General features: G+C 38.4%; 1 protein-coding gene across 2 annotated transcripts in view; it reads right to left on the reverse strand.

Annotated features, from left to right (window-relative positions):
- SPATA5 (spermatogenesis associated 5) overlaps positions 1–22,107 on the reverse strand; it is a 242,947-nt gene that overhangs the window by 166,049 nt on the left and 54,791 nt on the right. The window contains exons 11-14 of one of the 2 annotated variants that reach the window (XM_036240738.1): positions 17,123–17,332; positions 2,105–2,209; positions 1,214–1,293; positions 563–599 (exon numbers count right to left, since the gene is read on the reverse strand). In XM_036240738.1, the coding sequence (XP_036096631.1) occupies positions 596–599; positions 1,214–1,293; positions 2,105–2,209; positions 17,123–17,332 (399 nt within the window). In that variant the 3' untranslated portion in view covers positions 563–595. Of the gene's footprint in view, positions 1–562; positions 600–1,213; positions 1,294–2,104; positions 2,210–17,122; positions 17,333–22,107 lie in introns of those variants that run through there. The other variant, XM_036240737.1, reaches the window with a different exon arrangement.

The following is a 22,107-nucleotide window of genomic DNA, read 5'->3' on the forward strand; positions in this document are numbered from 1 at the left end:
CAATTTGCTCCTGGGGGCTACACAGTGCCCTCTGCCACCACTGTAATTACCACCAGTGAACTTTTACAATCAGTATATACATCAAGAAGCTATGCACAACGCATATTAAGTTAACATCCTCAAACATGAAGTATTTGTGCAAATTCCTTAAAAACCGCTAAACATTTATAGAAAAAAAAATCATACTTGTAAATACTTTCTGTGATATATATATATATATTTATAGCTATACGATTATATATTTAAACTATTATAAATAATTCTCTTTATTGCCTGGGATTCAGGAGTAAAACTATTAACACTAATTTTTATTTTATTGTATGTAATTATACTTTTTCTGAAACATGATTTAATCTAGAGACTACTAAAATCTGTACAATAACATCTTTTATTATAATTGAGTTCTACTGTATCATTATATTAGCTTAATTGAGTTTTGTTTTAGTTTTAATCATATATTTATGACAACTCAAATTTTGACATACAGTGTTAGGGGTCCCTGTAGATAATAAACTATAAAAATTAACTCAATTGTCCCAAGTGGATATTAGTGTTACTTTACCTTTTTTATCCTCACCCGAGGACATTTTTGCATTCATCTTCAGACAGAGTGAGAGAATGAGACGGAGGAAGAGAGACAGAGAAACATCGACGTGAGAGAGGCACATCAACTGGCTGCCACCCACATGACACCAACCAGGGCCAGGGACAAGCTGCAACCAAGGTACGTACCCTTAGCAGGAACCGAACGCGGGTCTCTCTGGACCATAGGCCAATGCTCTAACCGCCGAGCCAAACCAGCCAGGGCCAGTGTTGTTATTTTTTAATTGTATACATTAATTAATTTAATGAGTGTAACAGAAAAAAATTATATAAATTGAAAAATGTTTTCTTTTAGGCCAAATGTAGTAATATATAAAATTGGTATACGAAATACTATTTCCTCTACTGCTAGTATTCAATAGTAGTCATGAACACTGGCCAATTCAGCCCAGTGGTTATAGTGTCAGTCCGTGGACCAAAGGATGGTGGGTTCGATTCCTGATCAAGGGCACATACCTGGGTTTGGTGTTTGGGAGGCAATCAATCGATGTGTCTCTCTCATATCGATGTTTCTCTCCCTCTTGCTCTCCCTCCCTTCCACTCTATCTAAAAAAATATTCTTGAGTGAGGATTAACAAAAACAAAACAGTAGTCATAAAATGTTGCTCACCTGCCCCTTTCAACCGCCAAGGCATCTAGCTCATCAAAGAAGATAATGGAAGGGGCCACCGCTCTCGCTTTGCGGAAGATCTGGCAGAAGAACAGTGCCGTGTTAGCCGCAGGTCAGCAAGCCCCACACACCCGTCACTGGTTTGACTCTGAAAACTGTTTGGAATCTATGTATAAGACAATCAGCTCAAACATTGTGCCTATAACCTAGAGTAGAAGGATATATTTTACACATAGATAAGACACCAACATGTATCCAGAGGTCTGTCTGGAGGCAATGTGGTTAGGCAATCAGACAATCTCAGCTAAAATCCCAACTCCACCATTTTAGTAGCTGTGTGATCTTTGGTGGGTAACTATTTCTCTAAACTTCTATTTCCACATCTATCAAATGCAGATAATAATAACTGTCAGTCTCAGAAGATTATTTTAAGAGCTAAATAAAAAAAATAATGCAAAGCATCTAGTACAATGCCCAAAACACAGTAAGAGCTCAGTATGTGATAGGTATTATTAACTATCATAAACACATGTTTAAAACAGTAAAACCATAAATATGTAAAATCAACTATGGCTTAGCATATAAAATACCAATAAGCTCAAAGCCACATGCCTTGTTCAAGTCACTAAAGACTTTATGGGAAAAGAATAGTTATGTAAAGCGGGGACAAGAAAAATGGCCAAAACGCGGAAAAGCATCAGACAGTCAGACCAGAAGTCAGACTATCAACACCAAGGACTGACCAAAGAGCCACGAGGGTAACATGCGGAAATGAGCTAGAAAAAGTCTACACAGGCAGAAAGAAATCCAAATGTGTGTTGTCTGTAACCTAGGCCCCTGTTTTCTTGTCACGAGTATCATGACCACAAAAACACAAAACAATCACCAAACCTTAATATTCCCTCCTGCGCAGAGCTCCGCCTGGAGGCAGCCTCTCCTTACCTCTCTCACAGCTCTTTCAGATTCACCGACGTATTTGTTCATTAATTCAGGCCCCTGAAGAGAAGAAAACAACTGTTCAGTTCTTTAGAAATATAACCACATGTATGTCTTTCGAGGAAAGAGCAAATACATACATAAAAGAAGAAAAGGGGGGAAATAAACAAAAATCTGCTTCTAATTAAATGAGTTCCTTTAGTATGCTTATTTTCACTGGGTGTTATTTGTGCCTAAAAACTAAAGCCAAGCCATGTTCCCAAAACTACACATCGATAAAAGGAAAGGCTACAGCCATAAATATCCTGTTCTCGGTCCACTCGTAGCCCACATCTTCACCCTGTATCAGGCATGGTGTTAAGCACTGAGGGCAGAGAGGGTTAATCTGGAAGGAAACACCATGAACTCCCAGGCTGAGCCAGCTACTCTGAGTGGGCCCACCTGTCAGTGGTGAAGTCCATTGTATCGACAGACCTCAGGGATACTCTTTTTAGGACTGCACAGTCACCCCGAGGAATGGAATGGGAACCATGGAGGCCATGACATGATGTTACAGTATTTCCTTGAGTGTTGCCCATATACCCAATGCTGTCAAGCTCTCTGCTCCACTTGACCTGGCCATGTAGACACTGACTACGTGCTTCTCCAGGGCCAAACATGCTCTTCTCAGTCACTGTCCTGACCAGAGGAGATCATTCCTATTCCTATAGAACAATGTCTCAGGACCACAACAGTGTCATGTTGTGACAATGATACTTGTCATCCTCAAAAGTGTCTATTCACTCAGCCTCTGTCTGAATCTTCCTTAGATATCTGCCACTCAGCACTTTAACCAGGTGATGGGGAATCTCTTTTCTCTTCTTGTGTTCAGGTATTTCAGAAAGGGTAACAAGGATGAAAGGTGTGAACTTTTTCTAATAAAGTAACCAGCCATCAAAAAGAGAATCCCTATAAAAGTGGCTGGTCTCCTAGTGATATACTACATATCACTGATTCAAAGATGCATTTTTTTTTTTTACTTTAACACTTCTGAATTTTAACATATCATATATTGCATAAAAACCGTAGGCTTTCTTTTTCACTGCACACCTACTTTCTCATGTTACACAGTTATCACATCACAAGAAGTCACAGGATATTAAAAACCAAAACAAAACATGCTGCTGTCCTGAGAACCACAACCATGCCCTTCAGATGCTGGTATAAAGGTTGTCCTACAATGCCAGATGTCCTTCTCAGCGGTGGGAACTTTCCCTCCCTGTATTCACTATTCTTCCCAGCACCTAGCTTCTACTGACACCCTTTGCTCACCAACTCCCAATCCAACAGATGCTGTATGTGTATGTATGTGTGTGTGCGCACGTGTTTCTCTCTCCACAAACACACACATGCACCTTATTTTGAAGAAGATTCATGTTCTACCCCTTGTAAATCATGGGTCCAGACACTAAGGGAATATACCTAGGCACTGGCTTGAGTACTTCCTGAAGAGTTTATATCAATTAAATAAAACCTGATTAACTGAAGCACATTGGCAAACCCTAGCAGAATGTCAACTAAAGTCACAAATTGGTATGGGTGATATTTAGTTTCAGTTAAGATACCATTTCACAAAGATAATTCCCATAGAGCATGACAAGGACTAGGGCAGAGAAATGCACAGGTGCCACTGAGACACCGAAAAGGAACTACTCAGACTCAAGGATGCTCCTAGAGAAAGTAACATTTCAGGTGAGTCCTCAGTTGATTTATTCTGTACCTTCAAAAATAGGAAATACATCAAGACCCAGGAAGAAATCAAAAAGGTCTCGAATGAGCCAAAATAGATGACATTATGTGGACTTTAACTGGAAGAGCTCTTAAGGTCTTTCTTCAGAGTTCGCCAACTTCTCATTGATACACAAGACAACAAACTTGAGTAGAACTGACAAGAATTTAGTCTATGCGGGGCATACGATGCAGGGAGAATGCAGCAATCAGTAAGGCCACCTAGGGTGGGAGGAAGGGGTACACCGACAACAAGTACAGATTCTATCCTGTGCAATGGAAGAGTCTTAGGGGAGTTAACTGGTAATAGGGATTTTATGGAAAGATGATTGTAGCCACAATATAAAGGATGATGCGAAGGAACATATGAGATCCGAAACAGAGAACAATTATTAAATTCCTAAAATAAGAAAGGTGAAAAATTATAAGGATTCCGGTAAAACAACAGAATGAAAATTAAAAGATAGCCATAGTAAGCAATTAAAAAGATAAAATCAACCTTATTTGCTGTGAGTAGGAAGATATAAAAGTGAGACAGAATAAGAGGAATAGAAAAATTCAAATTCGACTTAGTCCTTTTTTGATGTTCATGATAATGACTTCATGAAGGAAGAAGAAATGCTCAAAATATTTGGTGTAGCAAGTTTCAAATAGAGAGCTCATTAAAAACATTTCAATACAAAATGATTAAAATTAAAATTTTTATAAGCACAAACATAAGTGCTAACATTTATTGAATATTTACTATGTGCCATGAACTGTTTCACTTTATTGTATTAATTCAGCTTTGTAAAATGTCCAAGTGCAGAATCACTATGACTTCCTATCTGTATGTGAATTGAAGATCCACACATAATTAAAGGCAGAAAAAAAATCACAAACATCTAGCACCTTCACCTTTTTGCTAACATATAGAGACATTCAATTGCTCATTTCTGTCATTCAACGAATATTAAGTGCCTACAATAACTTTGTGGCTTCACAGGAAAGATTAAACCCATTCTTAAAGCCCAGGCCGGTTTGGCTCAGAGGTTACAGCATGAGCCTGCGGACCAAAGAGCTGCATGTTTGATTCTGGTCAAGGGCACATACCTCGGTTGCTGTTTGGTGCCCGGCCCTGGTCAGGGTCATGCAGGAGGCAGGTGGTCTATGTCTCTCTCTCACACAGATGTTTCTCTCTCTCTCTCTCCCTCCCACTCTATTTGAAGATGAATGGAAAAAATATCCTCAGGTGAGGATTAAAAAACAAACAAATGCCCTGGCCGGTTTGGCTCAGTGGTTAGAGTGTGGGCCTGCGGTCCAGAGAGACCCGGGTTCGGTTCCCGCTAAGGGCATGTACCTCGGTTGCAGTTTGTCCCCAGCCCTGGTTGGTCGTGAGGGTGGCAGCCACTCAATGTGTCCCTTCACATCGATGTTTCTCTCTCTCTCTCTCTCTCTTCCTCTCTCTCCCTCCCACTCTATCTGAACAAAAAAATGGAAAAACAAACAAACAAACAAACAAACACATTCTTAAAAAATAAAAATACAGTGAGGAAAAAAATCACAACTAAGTAGATAATTTCATAAAGAGAAGCAAAACTAAAACAGGTTCCTTCCCGGTGAAAGAGTCCCAGGATGACCCTGAACGAGACACAGCCACATCAGACCACCGAGAACGGCTCGGGCCCCCAGCTCCACCCCTGTCTAGGCCTCCCCACAGCCCATAACTCACCCCAATGCTCGGTGGAGAAGGGAGGCCCGGCACCTGTGTGCACCGGAGCGCGCCCTGCTCTGCAGTGCATGGAGAGAGAGGAAGTCCAGGGTTCTAAAGGAAGCGTGAGGCCACCTCAGGGTCCAGTTACACTGGAGGGAGCTAATAAACCAGAAAAGAAAACTAGAAGCTACCAGAAAGGAAATGGTAAGGTATAATAGAATGCAGAAAGGAAATTTCTGGAATAATATGAAGTTTGTCATCAGAAAAGGAAATTCTCTTCCTCCTCCTCCTCCTCCTTTATAGTCCATTAAAAAAATGTAAAATTTACTCTGAACTAAAGGGCTAGATTAAAACAAGCTGCTGACCAAATGTGGCCCAAAGCTGAGCAGAAGGTTCTTGAATAAAGCCATTTCATTCAAAGTTGTTTTTTTATAATGTTGATGAGATACTGTAGGAACTTAACTGCTGTTTTTATCAATAAGCCTATGGTAAAATTGGTTTCCTTATACATCTTTTCACTTAAAGTCCCAGAATCTATCAAGAATGTTGCATGAGCCCTGGCTGGTTTGGCTCAGCAGTTCGAGTGTCAGCCTGTGGACCAAGAAGTCCTGGGTTCGATTCTGACCAAGGGCATGTACCTTGGTTGCAGTTCATCCTTGGCCTCGGTTGGAGTCATGCGGGTGGCAACCAACTGATGTCTCTCTCTCACAATGATGTTTCTCTCTCTCTCTCTCTCTCTCTCTCTACCCCTCCCACTCTGTCTGAAGATAAAATGTAAAAATATCCTCAGGTGAGGATAAAAAAAGAAAAGAAAGAAAAAGAATGTTACGTGAGGACTTACAAAGGTTAGCTGACCCCAATCTAGATTTTAAAAATCATCAAAAAATATCAACAACATGATTGCTAAGTGAAAAACCTGGATTTCAAAATATTAAGAAAACTGATCAAAACATTAAGGGAAAAAATAAATAATACTTAAAAAGCAATTTCAAAATATCTAGTAATGCTTAAGATGACCAATGACAAGAACTTCCACTCCAATGTGTGAGAATATTACTGGAGCACTGTTCAGAGCAACAAAAATTAAACCTGAAAAAAATCTAAAAATTAACTAATATAAAAATGAGTAAAATAGACTATAGTGTCCTCATAAGATGGAGAACTAATACTGTTAAAGTGTGAACGACAGGTTGGACTAAGAAGACAGTCAGAAGCAGAAAGACCAGGAAAAGTGTTACACAGTCAAATGTACCACCTTACACATTTATAAACAACAGTTAGAGTTCTTAACGTTTTGCCAAATTTTTAAAGGTCATGGAAAAGTTGTACTTTTCCCTGATGAGTATTAAGATCATTTTTGCATGGTTTCACCTCACATAATCTTTTTTGTTGTTAATCCTCACTTGAGGATATTTTTTCCACTGATTTTTGTTGTTGTTCGAGAGAATGAAAGAAAAAGGGGAGAAAAAGGGAGGGAGAGGAAAACATTGATTTGAGAGATGCATGGATTACTTGTCTCCCACATGTGCCCCAACCGAGGCCAGGGGTCAAACCTGCAACCCAAGTACATGCCCTTGACTGGGAATCAAACCCTCAACGCTTCAGTGGGTGGGCTGACGCTCTAACCACTGAACCACATGGGCCAGGGTGCATAATTATTTTTATAGTCCTGCACTACAGTGTAAAACAAGGCCTGCCCATGCATAATATATAACAGAAAGTCAACTGAACAAAGCAGGTGCTACTCATTATATATGATACATGACACTTTTACACAAAGGAGGCTGTGGATAAAGTTCAGAAATGGAACAATTAAACAAGAATCGGAGCCCACTCGATAAATAAGCTTTAGCTCATTAGGACAATGGGATTTTGCTGAGGAGGAGGTTGGAGAGGGGAAAGTGAGGAAGGGGTAAGACATGTTTACGCAGAATTTATTCAGTTTATGGTGACTAATTAGACAAGTGTGACCAGATAATAATCAGAAAGGAAACTGCTGGGGTCCGTGTTGTTTGTATTGTAGTTATTATCATGCCAACTCTGTCTTACTGTTCTTGTTCTTACAGCAACTCTCCATAGAAGCCGAGGGCATGCCATACACAGTATCCAGTGGAGACACGTCCGGAAGCAGACAGTACGCCCAGTGCTGTGCAAGGCCCTCCAATGGTCTGCTTAAAGAAAGCAGTGAGACAGCTGGAGAAACGACCCTGCTCTCCACAGACCATGGCTCCAGAAACAGAAATGACTTGAATATCAGTGCCGTCTGGAGAACACAGTATCAACAGCCAGAAGGTCATGTGTGTTCAATATCTGATGTACAGGCAAACAGACTTGTATTTTAGTGGAAATGGGAAATACGGCATACAGCCTTCAACCCGTGAAGGGTCATTCTTCTACAACACAGGTGGACTATAGAAAACCTGCAGAGAAGAAACAAGCTTTTTCTCTAAAAATAAAGTGAAAGAAAAAGAAAAGAAAAATCAAACATTTGAAAATCTACCCTAAGAATTTAGCTCTGTGAAGAAAGTCTAGCTCAGAATAACTGGCGCATCTCTAACAAGCTGCAGCCGTAATAAAACACTCAGCAGGCCCCGAAGAACACGGGGTTTGTAGAGAATTCTGAACTGATAGTTGTTACCTGGGCGATGGACTACAAAATGCAACCCCAGCAGCTAAAGTGATATGTGACATGGGTCCAGAATTCTATGAAGAGGTCAAGGTAGTATCATCACCAAAGAAGGTTATTTTGAGTTTAAAGTTCAAATTGCCAAAAATCACTATATTCCGGTACACAGAGTTGCAAAAGATTAAATTCAGTTTCAAAGATATATACTACATTTTTTAAAAAATATTTTTTCTTTATTGATTTTTAGAGAGAGAGAGAAACATTGATGAGAGAGAACACTGACTGACACCTCCTGCATGCCCCTCACTGGGGATCGGGCCCACAACCTGGGCATGTGCCCTGACTGGGAATAGAACCCGCCACCTCTTGGTGCAGGGGTCAACACTCAACCACTGAGCCACACTGGCCGGGCAGATATATACTACATTTTATTCTAACACTAACACAAAACTTAAGGGAACCTAAGCGGGGCCACTATACTTTTTTGTTCCATTTGCAATCAAATATACTTCCAATTCTTAAACAGAAGAAAGCAGCAACTAGTATCAGCTAATATTATAAAATCTTGCTAAAGGCCTGATATCTATCATTCCCCCTTACCGCTTACAACAGTCCATTGAGGTGGATATTCTTATTATCATAACTGTACAGAAAAAAATATGAAGTAGACAAAGGCTAAGTAATCTGCACAAAGTCACAAAGCTTAGTAAATAGCAGAACTGGGGTTTGAGTCTCTTAACCGCTCATTATACCTGACAATTAGAAAAAATGTCTTAAATGTTTAACCACCAACAGGCACAAAGGGTGAGCAACAGGCAAGGAAGCAAGCGGCCTGCGAGCTGCTCAGAGGCCTATCAGAGGAAGGCGACAGAGCCGCAGAGCGCCTCACTGAGCCTGGGGGAACGGCTAGGGGCTGGAGAGAAGTGTGAAAGTCCTGGGAAAGTTACATGGCAGAAACAATGGTAAGGATGCAGGATTTTGCCCTGGCCGGTTTGGCTCAGTGGTTAGAGCGTCGGCCTGCGGTCCAGAGAGACCCGGGTTCGGTTCCCGCTGAGGGCACGTACCTCGGTTGCAGTTTGTCCCCAGCCCTGGTTGGTCATGCGTGTGGCAGCCACTCGATGTGTCCCTTCACGTCGATGTTTCTCTCTCTCTCTCCCTTCCTCTCTCTCCCTCCCATTCTATCTATACAAAAAATGGAAAAATGTCCTCGGGTGAGGATAAAAAAAAAAAGAATGCAAGATTTTGGTTCCTAGACTACTACTTTTTCTAAACACTATGGTGTCCCACCCTGCTGGTGTGGCTCAGTGGATTGAACATCTGTCGTCCCATCAACTGAGAAGTCCTGGTTCGATTCCCAGGCGGGGAACAGGCCCGGGTTGCCGGCTTGATCTCCAGGAGGGGCATGCAGGAGGCAGCTGAACGATGTTTCATGTCGATGTAAAAGTTTATATCTCTCTCCCTTCCTCTCTCTCTAAAATATCAATAAAAACATATTAAAAAATAAAAACTATGATGCCCTCTGTTTTCACCAAGTCCTTTAAAAAAAAGGAGGAAGGCCTGGCCCAGTGGTTAGAGGGTTGGCCCACAGTCCAGAGAGACCTGGGTTCGGTTCCCGCTAAGGGCATGTACCTTGGTTGCATTTTGTCCCCGGCCCTGGTTGGGTCGTGCCGGAGGCAGCTACTCGATGTGTCCCTTTCATGTCGAAGTCTCTCTCTCTCTCTTCCCCCTCACTCTATCTGAACAAAAAAATGGAAAAATGTCCTCAGGAGGGGATAAAAAACAATAATTAATTAAATTAAATTTAAAAAGGGGGTACTGTCCCCTTAAGATTTTACATAGTACCAGCAATTCAAATTCAAAGGTATTTGTGGGAACAGATCAAATGGCAAGGGCAAGGTCTAATTCTCAATAAATAGCTGCTAGCATGGGTACATATAGTATGGTCTATGAGTCCCACATTTGCTCACAAGTTATTTAACTCTTCAAAAAAGCAATAAATAAATCCCTAGGATAGATCAGGTCAATGAGACTGGATAGAGTTATTTCTTTTCCAATTTTACCTCCCAAGTAACTATGGATTGTCAGTCCTGTCACACTGCACCTGCCTAGATACCCATGTGCCTCACTGGTATGGGTAATCAAGAAAACTTACCAAAGGGAACTTAAGAACCATAAATTGGCTTAATTGGAGTATCATTTTGCATGTTTCCACAGCGAAAACTACAGTGAGGAAGAGGCTTACAGAATATGGTACTGTTTTAATCTGATTTGAATGTTCTCTAATTTTGGTGTATATTTAAAACTGATTTTTTTTTCTTCTTTGGATAACTTCATTGTTTTTGAAGATTCCCCCATTGGGCATATACAGAAAAACACTTCCTAATACCAGTCCTTTATAATGTCTCAGTTCCTGGTTATCCGAGATCAACTGTTCAAGTTTACAAAACAACAGAAAATAGCATAAATACATGTAAAATATTTGTCCAGCTGCTGAATCTAGCGTGAATTAAACCTGACTTATCTTTTACTGTTTCATTATTTTACACCATATCAGTCACAAAATTCAAGGGCAATATTTACACCTCATGCTCTTGCAATTTCACCCCTTTATTCTACTGGGTTTCTTCCAGTCTTCCCAGGGGCTTTTTAAATGTGTCTGACACCTGCCTGTTGTTTTTGGCTATTACAATTCAAATCAAGTTTTTATAAGTTCTAAAATGTCTAGGGAAGGCAAGTTAACCTATGTGTTAACTATGGTTAAATGTTATGGAATATGCCCATAAAAACCCAAACTCACATGAGATAGAATTACATATATGTAATGTAAGTAAAGGATCTGGAAAATTAATAATAATTTTTTTTTTTTTAACCAGCATCAGCACATACAGAGGCCATTTGGGAAAAGCACTTCAAAGAGTCTGAAAACAGGCATTACGTGCCCGGCCTTGGGCAAGTAAAAACCCTAAAAAGTGACAAAGGCTGGCAGCAATAGAAAAGAATGCAGGCTGTTCCTCTCAAAACGTATAATACAAGCCTCCCCACAATTCATTTCTCAGAAGGAAACATTGTTTCAGAACTTACACTGAGGACGCCATGCTGGCTCCAGTAAGCTAGCAGTGAAGTGTACATGTACACATACCTACGAAAACCCCTTAGTAAATTATTCCTGACTCTCGTCTCTCTCAATCTCCTTTACCATCCACAATGCAAAATCTTAAACACTGGGTCTCAACTTACATACTTTCATCTCTAGAAATGACCATCCTCTTGAGTTACAGATTCATATTTACAACAGCTTTCGGGACCTACCTGCCACATTGTTTGAAAGGCATTTCAAACTCCACATGTCTAAATCCCAGCTTAGTATCTGCCCCCCCCACCTCCATCCTGCTTCTCCTCCTCACACACTAACTCTTCCCAGAGAAGAGTTATTTACCTCCCAGTCATCGGAAATAAAAATTTTAATTACCTTTGACTTCTATCTTTGTTTCTCAATTTTCACATACAATTAATCATCAAGATTATAAACATTACCTATTTCATTATATTGTTTGTTTAGGAAGTGTCTCTCTCACTAAATTATGGGCTGACAGACAGCAAGAAACCATTTAATGCGTCTTGCTTACCATGGACAGTGCCTGACACACAGAAAGTGTGTAACGTATAATGTGAAGTTATTGTTGCAATGTAAAACATTTACAAATATTTTTTAAAGTATCATGGACATAACTCTACAATACTTGTTTAAACTCCAATTAGATTCCATTTTAAAAAGGCTGAAAAGAATAACATCTCTCTCGGTTGGCATCTATGAATAAAACATTAAACCAACCCAACAATACGATTTTCTTCTCTGTTATTAAGTAAATCTCTTAGAAATCTGAAAGCATCCTTCTCTTTCTAAATCTCTCTCTAGGTCTTTTTAGATTCCAACTGCTAAAGGTTTTGTCATTATAGTTCATGTTGTTGCCATGTTTTGCTTTCAGTCAAATGTTATAGAATATTTTCGTATCAAGACATCTTTTTCATATAGCAGTTTTATCAAGTGATATAGCCCAACTCAAAAAAATGTATTAACATACACAGTTTTAACATTGATGTCTCTAATTTAGCTTATACACTGTACAAATAATGCTAAATGTAAGTGAATACAATCTAATTTCTACAGAACTCTGTGATACTGACAATGGCACATTAACTATTCTACCTATGCAGAATAATACGTCACTATTCCCTAACAGCCATTCAAACAGTGAGAAAACTAAGTGTATGTCTTTATTTAGTATCAATGCTAATAACTGCTAATTTAAGTGTATGGGGCACATTAGACAACATTATTGGGAGAAGTCGAGGGAATTTTTAAAGTTAAAAAAAGAAAATCCCTTAAGGAAATTAAATAGAAACTCAAAAGGTCTCAGACTGTAGATGAACCCAAATGGCAACAAAACTATAAGAGGAGAAGAAAGAGTTAAGGTCCACAAAAGGTAGGAAACTGAACATGGTTCCTGGTGAGACTAAATTAGAAGCTGTACCAAGGTGAAAGAAAAAATAATCAAAACTCTAAAAGAAAGTATTCTTTAGAATATTGGGGTCTGGGTCTGGGGCCAGAACCAACACACACCTTTATAGGCTTCAAATGAGAACAGCAGTGAAACAGGCGAGCGCAGGGCGCCCAAGCCGAGGTTCCCCAGCCAACTTCCTCCCAGGGCTTTTCTCAGGAACTTTCCACTATCGCCACAAACGGGACACAGAAATGAAAAGGTCTCCTCCAATGTCCTCACCCGAGGAATGGACAGTCGCTCCATGGCTCTCCTCCCCTGCATCCCATTCAGCCTGCATGGCGCAGGGCACCACTGTGCATGGGCCTTTAACTTCAGTTACACTCACTGAATGTCTACAACATACCCAGATCTGTGATACTGACTTTAAAACTTTTATTTAATTAACATACTTTTTGGGACGGGAGGGGTCAAGTTTAAGACTTACAGAAGAATTCCCATATGCTCACCCCTACTTCCTACCACACACTAAGTTTTCCCATTATTAATATCACTTATTAGTATGGTACATCTCTTACAATTAATAAACCAATATGGATGCATTATTATTAACTAAACTCCACAGTTTATTCAGATTTCCTTAGAGTTTATAATGTCCTTTTTCTGCCCCAGGATCTCTTCCAGAAAATCCTAATATTATATTTAATTGTCACGTTTCCCTGGGCTCCTCTTGGCTGTGATTTCTCAGACTTTCCTTGTTTTGATGGCCTTGACAGTTGGAGGAGGACTGGTGAGGTATTTATACACTGTCCTTCAATTTGGACTTGCCTGATCTTTTATGGCTAGACACAAACTATGAGTTTATGAGTGCTCGGGAAGAAGACCAAAGAAGTGAAACACCATCCTCCTCGCAGTACATAAGGCACATACTATCAACATGACTACTCACTGAAGATGTTGACCTTGGTCACCTGGCGGAGGTGGTATTTTCCAGGCTTCTCCTCTGGAGAGCAGCTCTTCCCCACCCGTTTCCATACCGAACTCTGATTGGAAGGAAGTCATAACTATTTGTAGCCCACACTTAAGGAGTGGAGTTGTTATATCCTCCAAAACTTTTTCACCTACCTTTTTAATACAATCCTCTCAAAAAAGGCTATCTAGATGAAAAAACTGAGACTTTGAGAACCTGATTAAAGTTACAGAGCTAAAATTTAGTGCTAGGGCTAGGAATCAAACCACAGCCATCTGAACCCCAGCTTAGTGCTTTTCATTGCAACACACTCAGTCTCAAAAGCACAGATCATATACGAATAGGTTAATTTCAAGCTCCGCTTTGTTCAACCACTAGTGTTTTCCATGTACTTCTATTTAATCCATCAGGTTCCTGTTTCTTTGGCAGTACCTTTCTTATTAACTCAACCCACTCCCCCTCCAAAGCCATGCTATTTTTCTCAGTTTCCTTTGTCCTAGAGAAACAAAATTATTTTTAAATTGGGTCCCAGAAACATCCATCTTCCCACTTTTTTGAAGCTGCCCTATGGAAACTGCCTGAACCACCTTCTCCAGTAAGTTGGTGTCATTAATAAGAATAAAAAAAACCTATTGGAAACTAGTTTTATTAAGACAACAACAACAAACAAAAGATCCTATAATACGGTGGGTTCAGAGCTCAGGCTCTAGAATCAGAAAGTCCTGAGATCACATTTTAGTTCCATTACCACCACTTTGGCCTTGGAAAGGTCACTTCATCTTCTTAAGCATCATGTCCTTATTTGTAACCCTAGGAACCAATCTTAAAGCTTTCAGGATACAAAAGAGGTATCTATGCAGTTTTCCATGCAATGTCTGCAAAATGGAAGCTCTCTGATTTATAGACTAGCCTACAAACAAAAGCTTAAAAATGAATTTGGAATTTACCAAGTTCACATTATCTTGTACCTTTGATGACAGAATGATAATGGATCTGGTTAAATAAAGAAAATCAATTACTTTAAATTGTTCGCTGCTTTGAATAAAATACAGATTTTCCTGAACATAGTATGTATTTTGTAAAATTCCTCTTTGAAACAAGTATTAGAAGAAAATCTCCCCCAAAAGTCAAGGACGTACTAAGCTCGTTACATTCTTGTACTCACCAATACAGCTAATAAAGGACTTGCTAAAAATCCGTGTCAGAGGCCTGACCAACCACCCTTCTTCCAGAATCAGTTACAGTTGTTCATTAAGTCAAGCAGCCCAGTTATACCAGAGTAATTAATCTATTGTAGCACTCCAGACAAAAGCAAGAGGAGCAGAGAGGAAATTTCAGCTGGAAAATATTTTGACGTAATTGACCCAGATGACAAACTAAACTTAAGCATATGTCAAGTGCTACAGTCTGCACAAAAACACGTACAGATGCCAAAGAATGTTAAGAGCCCACACAATTGGCCAAGGTGAAGTCTTAACTCTGAGTAGAGTGTATATCTTTTAATCACTGCTGAGAAAAGATGCACAGAGGAACCTAAAGGGTTCTTTCATAAACTCGAAGAAAGAAATCTTTAAAGTCTTTCAATTCTTTCACATGGGAATGAAAGGTAATTACTACTGCAAAAAGGGTCAGAGGGTTTCTCCTTTCAATGTATATAAAATACTTGCGTTTCCCAACTGGCTAGAAAATCCCTGTCTAACCACTTTTTTCTGATCACTGTTAAAACGTGTAAGACTTGTTATTTCAAAAAGCTCAAACTTAATTATAACACTGAAAACCTTGAGAAAACAAATATATATGTTGGAACCAAAAGGCAACTTTTTACTCATAGAAAGATAAAACTAGAAATAATACAATATGAATTCCCAACTTTTTGGACTTCATCTCCTCATACGTAAGCTGTATGACAAAGCTACTTGAACTCTTTTCACAAAATCAGACCAAGATGAAAGGACCAATGAAAATGCAAGGAAAAGCAAATTAGTTTTTCATGTTCCGGCTTTTACTTTAAAAAAAACTTTTAAGGTATTATAGGAAAGTTGAAAAAATGGTAAAAAGAATACCTATTGTTCATTAAATATATCCTTCACCCAAATTCAAAAGTAATATTGTGAAACTACACTAAATTCTACACTGAATAAAAATCCACATTAAATAAAAATTAGTAAGTAGAATGTGATCATCCCTAAGCAAGCAAGAACTCAAATTATTAAGAAAAAATTTTAACATCACTTAGTTTTCGTATGTGTGTGACCTAAAAGAAATAAAAACTTAATTAAAAAGCGGACCGCACCTGGCTGGCTGGCTCAGTTGGTTAGGATGGCATCCCAATACACCAAGGTTATGGGTTTGACCCCTGGTCAGGGCACAAGAATCAACTAATGAATGCATGAATAAGTAGAACAACAAAATCAATGTCTCTCTCTCTCTCAAATCAGTTAATCAATCAATACTGAAAAACAACAACAACAAAAAACTGAACATATGGTTGATTATTTTACATGAACAGTGTCCAAGATAAACCTTTCAAAGAATCTTTTGAATCATTTTCTCACATTGAGAAAAAACAAAAGTGAAACTATAAAGTTATAAAAAATTTCATATTCAAAAATAGTAATACAGATATTTTTGAGCAATCCTAGGACAGTCTAGAGAGTAGTCCTGGCCGCATCTGGAACTATGGTCCTGGGCCGTGAGGGAGGGAAGTGCTGCCCTGTAAGAAAATCGCGTGTTCTTCCTTGAGGTGCAAGTGCAAATGCCTGTGAGCTCAGTCCTTGTATAAAATAAGGTTCAGATTTCTGGTAGACAGAAAAAATTCAAAGTTTATCATACATAATATGACAAAGTAAGCACAGAAAAATGGAGATGACAGTAAAGAGTAGAAAATGTAAAACTACATATCAAATAGGATTATCTTTCCCAAGTAATAGGGCAGGGCAGTGAACAAATAAAATGTGTGTGTGTGTGCTTGAGTATAAACAATATACATATATTCTGACTGCACAAATTGTTTAAAGAAATTTAGTTTTACCATATAAAGTATCTGATTTCTTTGAAAATTCTATGTATATAAATATAAAGTCACAATCATATTTACTTATAATTACGTCTTGGATAAGCAAAAGATCAGTACAATTTAAAAATGTAAAAACTAAAGAACAATGGTTTCTATCATACATGAGTGTAAGAAATATTGAGAATCAAAAAACTAAATAAAGCAGTATTCTACTGTCCACCCTGATTTGCTGATCACACACTAATTTACTTATCTCTCATCTCCCTGTACTACATTGCCAACAACCTCAAATGAAAACCAACTACTTCCTTATGTTGCCTTCTCATGTTCTCTGAAGCGCCGGAGTCAGAGGGTGCTAGTGGGGCTGGAACAGAGTAGCAATTTAAAAATGTAACACCATACCTTTATGGCGAGGAAATTCAGTCCACTTTCATTGGCCAAAGCCTTTGCAATCATCGTTTTAGAGCATCCAGGGGGCCCATACAAAAGAACTCCTTTAGGAGGCTGAACACCCATTCGGGTGAAAGACTCTGGATGTTTCAAGGGCCATTCCACAGCTTGTTTCAATTTCAGTTTGATATTTTCCAGTCCTCCTATATCTGACCAGGATACCTGCAAAACAGAACATTTTCTAAACATAAATTTGCCAGGACAAACAGAGAACTTAAAAAAAAAAAAATCGCCCTGGCCGGTTTGGCTCAGCGGTTAGAGCGTCCAGAGAGACCCGGGTTCGGTTCCCGCTAAGGGTGTGTACCTCGGTTGCAGTTTGTCCCCGGCCCTGGTCGGTTGTGCGGGTGGCAGCCACTCGATGTGTTCCTTTCACATCAGTGTTTCTCTCTCTCTCTCTGTTCCTCTCTCTCCCTCCCACTCTACCTGAACAAAAAATGGAAAAATGTCCTTGGGTGAGGATTAAAAAAAAAAAAAAAATCAACAAAAGAAGTGCAAGAGAGAGAAGAGACCATTTAAAAAATAGGAAGATCCTAAAAACAAATTCCAACAATATGAAGCCTAATTAGGAGAACATAAAATGTAATCTACATATTATAGAAATATTACAAAAAAAAAAACAAAATGTTTCTGCTTGCAAGTCTTATATAAGTAACTGTTTAAATTATTATTTTTTAATCCTCACCCGAGGACATTTTTACATTTATCTTCAGATAGAGTGGGAGAGAGGGGCAGGAAGAGAGAGAGAGAAACATCGATGCAAGAGAGACACATCGAGTGGTTGCCACCCACACAACCCCAACCGGGGCCGGGGACAAACTGCAACCAAGGTACGTGCCCTTAGTGGGAACCAAACCCAGGACTCTCTGGTCTGAGGGATGACGCTCTAACCACTGAAACAAACCGGCCAGGGCTTAAGTATTATTATTATTATTTTTATTATTAGTCTTATATAAGTAACTGTTTAAATGATTGAATATACTGTTAAGTATATCTTCTATTCTAGATGGCTTTAAAAATTAGGTTTCATCTGTCTGAAAATGGTTTGTATCTCTTCTATATATCTAATGTCTTATATTTCTTTTTTTAGCAAATACTTGCAAATATATTTCTGTAGGTCCTTATGGAACATATAATCTTTTCGGTCTTTGTCATATTAATGAAATATCCTCAAAATTTTGATCCCCATTCTCAACTACAAAATACCTGCCAAACAAGATGGCTCTTTACACACTACTTACTTAATATACATTAAGAACTGCATAGCAGATAATTAGGAAACAGAAAAATAAAACATGAATAAAGACTTTAAAATGCTTAACAACTACCAGTATCGTGCACATAAATAACCATAGTACAGTAGAAAGGGTTCCTAGTCACAGTAACAAAGAAACAGAAAAGGCCTTTGGGAGTTCCCAGGAAGAAAAGATTCCTTCCAGCCAGAAGGCAAATCTGAAATCCAACTCCTGACACATGGATGAGATCTGGAAATGTGAAAATAGGGAAATGGTCAGGTGGAGGCCAAAAAAATGATGCAAGACTCAGAAGAAAGTGTGACTAAGATAAGAGGAAAAAAATACTTGAGGGAGGGAAGTAAAATGAGAAAAGTTAAGTTGAGGCCATACAATAGCAGAGGACCCTAAAGACTAAGATGAAGTTCAGAAATCTCTTTATTCACATAAGGAGTCTGAAGGTTTTAATCCAGAAAGCGATGTGGTCTGACCTGTGGGTCAAGAAGATTCTCTGACAAGATTCATTAGAGGAGAGTGCAGGGAGACTTAATCACAAACATCCTTAAAAACAAAAAAAGAGGCTTGAATTAGGGTGACCACACACAGATGATGAATACACACCAGAAGACACTGCAGGTCTATAGCAGTGTTCTGAGGGTGGAGTGATAAAGGGAGAATCTAAAGAAAAAGATATCAAGACAGACTGATTGAATGTGGACCACAGAAAAATGATCTTCAGGAGGAAAAATGAACAAGATAGCAGTTTTTACACTGTTAAAATGAAGGACAGGATATTCAAAAGATGAAAACTGAGCAGTTGGAATGTAAGCATCACAAATGGAGCTCTGCAAAGAGGATGGGACCGGAATGTTAGATTTCAGAAATATCTCCATACAGACAACATGAGAGCCATTAAAACTGCCACCCATGAGCAGAGATGTGGGTGTTGGGCACCACCTACATTTAAGAGACAAGGGGAAATAAAGAGGAAGAAAAGTCAGAAAATATTCTGTAAACCCAAAAACAGACGGCTTTTGTTTGTTTATTAGTATTATGAAAAGATCACTTTTCCCAAATGACTCTACATGGTTTCTTAATTGTTTTTGTTTTTTGTCCACAGAACCAGGAGAATGCCGTATCACTAACCATAATCCTGAGATCAGTTAATTTTTTTCTAAATTACTTTCCTGGAGTTTATTTTAAGAAGAATTTTTAGATTAAAAGGCGTGGACGTGTTAAGGTCTCTTGATGCACAAGGCCAGTTTGTTATTGCAACCACTTTATCCATTTTAACAATAATTAATTAGAATTGGAGAGGTGGTAAAAAAGGAAATGGAATCAAGGGTAACAGCCAGGACTCAGAATTTGGGCAACTGGATAATTGAGGAGTTACCTTCAAAAATAAAAAAAAAAAACAGAACGTGTTTGGAAATTAATGAATTTGTTTCCAATTATTGCACGGTAGTTGGAAATTCACGAATAAAATAAATTAAATAAACTTCAAGAAATTGTTTTTTGTGTGCTGGACTTGTCTTAGGATCTATAAGGGCACAAAGATGAGAGAGAAAATTTTCTTAAAATTTTGTAATCTAAATAGAAATAAGAAAAGTATCCTAAAAGACACAGTCTTTGTCTAAAGCAGTGGTTCTCAACCTTCCTAATGCCGCAACCCTTTAATACAGTTCCTCATGTTGTGGTGACCCCCAACCATAAAATTATTTTCATTGCTACTTCATAACTGTAATTTTGCTACTATTATGTCTTAGGCGACCCCTGTGAAAGGGTCGTTTGACCCCCAAAGGGGTCGAGACCCACAGGCTGAGAACTGCTGGTCTAAAGACTTAAAGTATCTTCAAACAAATTTTACAAAAACTACTAAAAACTATAAAATACTTTTACAGTTCTCAAATATGTGAGATGGTGAGGACAGAGATCTGGAAAGTGTTGCATATATGTAAGACAAGGTGTTAGAATGAAAATAATAATAGCAATTCCCACTTCATATGATAACTGATAAATACAGCCTATAACAAATTATAAAGAACAATAGAAGAATTATCTGTTTTCTCAACACCTAAAAGTAACCATTGTTAATATTTTGGTGGTTAGTACCTTCTGGCTTTTCAAATACACCCATGCACATGCGTGTGTGTGTGTGTGTGTGTGTGTTCAATGAAATCATAATGTATATTTATAAAAATATTTAAAGGTCTTAAACACGATTATAATAGTTGTATTCTGAAGGACCAGTGACAAAAAATAAAAATCAAGCCATCACATCTGTAGTTCCATGAGCAAAATTTAATTCCATTTTTCTATTGTTTTTCCTTTGGTCTGATTACTACATTTCTGTAACTAAAGGCAAACAAGTTTTAAATTTTAATTCAGCACCTGGCTGCCAAATAAATGATATCATTCTATAGCTAAGATATCAACTCAAAAATGAGTATAAATCAGCTTCAAGAGCTTACAATTGCATACAAAAGTCTTAAAGCACAGAAAGTCATGGGAAAAGTTAGTCTGTAAGAGAATAAATCCCAGCATGAAATCATAAAATCCTAGAACTAGAACAGGAATTCAAAAATTAGTTGGTTCACTATCCCATCTTCGGTTAGTATTTCATTTTTCAACTCCTCTCACCTTTCAACAAATACTATTTTATGGTCTTATGAGTTTTTTTCTTAAATTCTACAACTCTCTACTTTTACTGAGTTTCACTATATATATCATAACTGCCAGAAAATTATTTCTACAATCTAACCAAAATCACTCCTGATAATAGTTAGGTCCTTGCTTTCCTATTCTGTCCTAATGAAACTGTGAACAGCTGCTCACATATGGCTTTATAACTCTTTGAATTAGTAATAAAGTTAGAAGTAAAGGAACAGCTGTCAAACAAGCACAGACAGAGCAGTGAGATAAATTTCCCAAGGGAAACGTACCCCCCTCCAATATCTTACAGCACTTTCAGGACAAGAATCCAACAATACATAAAAAACTCAGCTCAAACTACACACCCATATATGCCACAAGACCTGATGATCAGGTTAAAAAAGAAAAAGAAAACAAAACCTTTTATAGACAAGTTCCAAGGGGACAAAATAAAAAGTAATGAACTGGACTGCAGACACTGGGAGGATTGCACTTAGGGGGGATTCAGTGGCTCCAGGGGGGCTGACAGTGTCTTTATATGTGTGTGAGTCCTCTTGTTTGCTAGGTGCCAAGTTTTACACTGCCAGAGACAAAAATTCTTCTGAAAGTGTTATTTTTATAGAAAATATTGCAACAAAGAGTACTTTTCATTTTGTTCTTTCATGCTAACAAGTCCCAACATGAGGACAGGAAGCCAGGCAGCAGCAAGTGGGTTGGTGCCTACTCCAGAGTCTCTGCTGGACCATTCACGAGCTTCTAACAATTCAGATGTTTAAGGAACGCTGATTTTGTTTTGAAATTACTAAAGATACTACATAGTGCAGAAAGAAAGAAGTTGAGAAAATCCAACCTCCAAGATTCAAAAGGAAAAAAACAGATTTCCAGATGCTTCTTTAATAGAGAAAAAGCAAAGTTAGGAAGTAGCAGTGTTCAAAATGTGTTCTTAGATCTAAGTGAAAATAAGCGAAAGCCATTAGCTTTATAGTAAAAAAAACAAGTATTTCCCCTATACTTGAAAAATGTATTCTATGGAGATTTTTAATAAAACAAGTTAAA

Source organism: Molossus molossus, unplaced genomic scaffold (genome assembly GCF_014108415.1).
Source record: "Molossus molossus isolate mMolMol1 unplaced genomic scaffold, mMolMol1.p scaffold_m16_p_4, whole genome shotgun sequence".
NCBI lineage: Eukaryota > Metazoa > Chordata > Mammalia > Chiroptera > Molossidae > Molossus > Molossus molossus.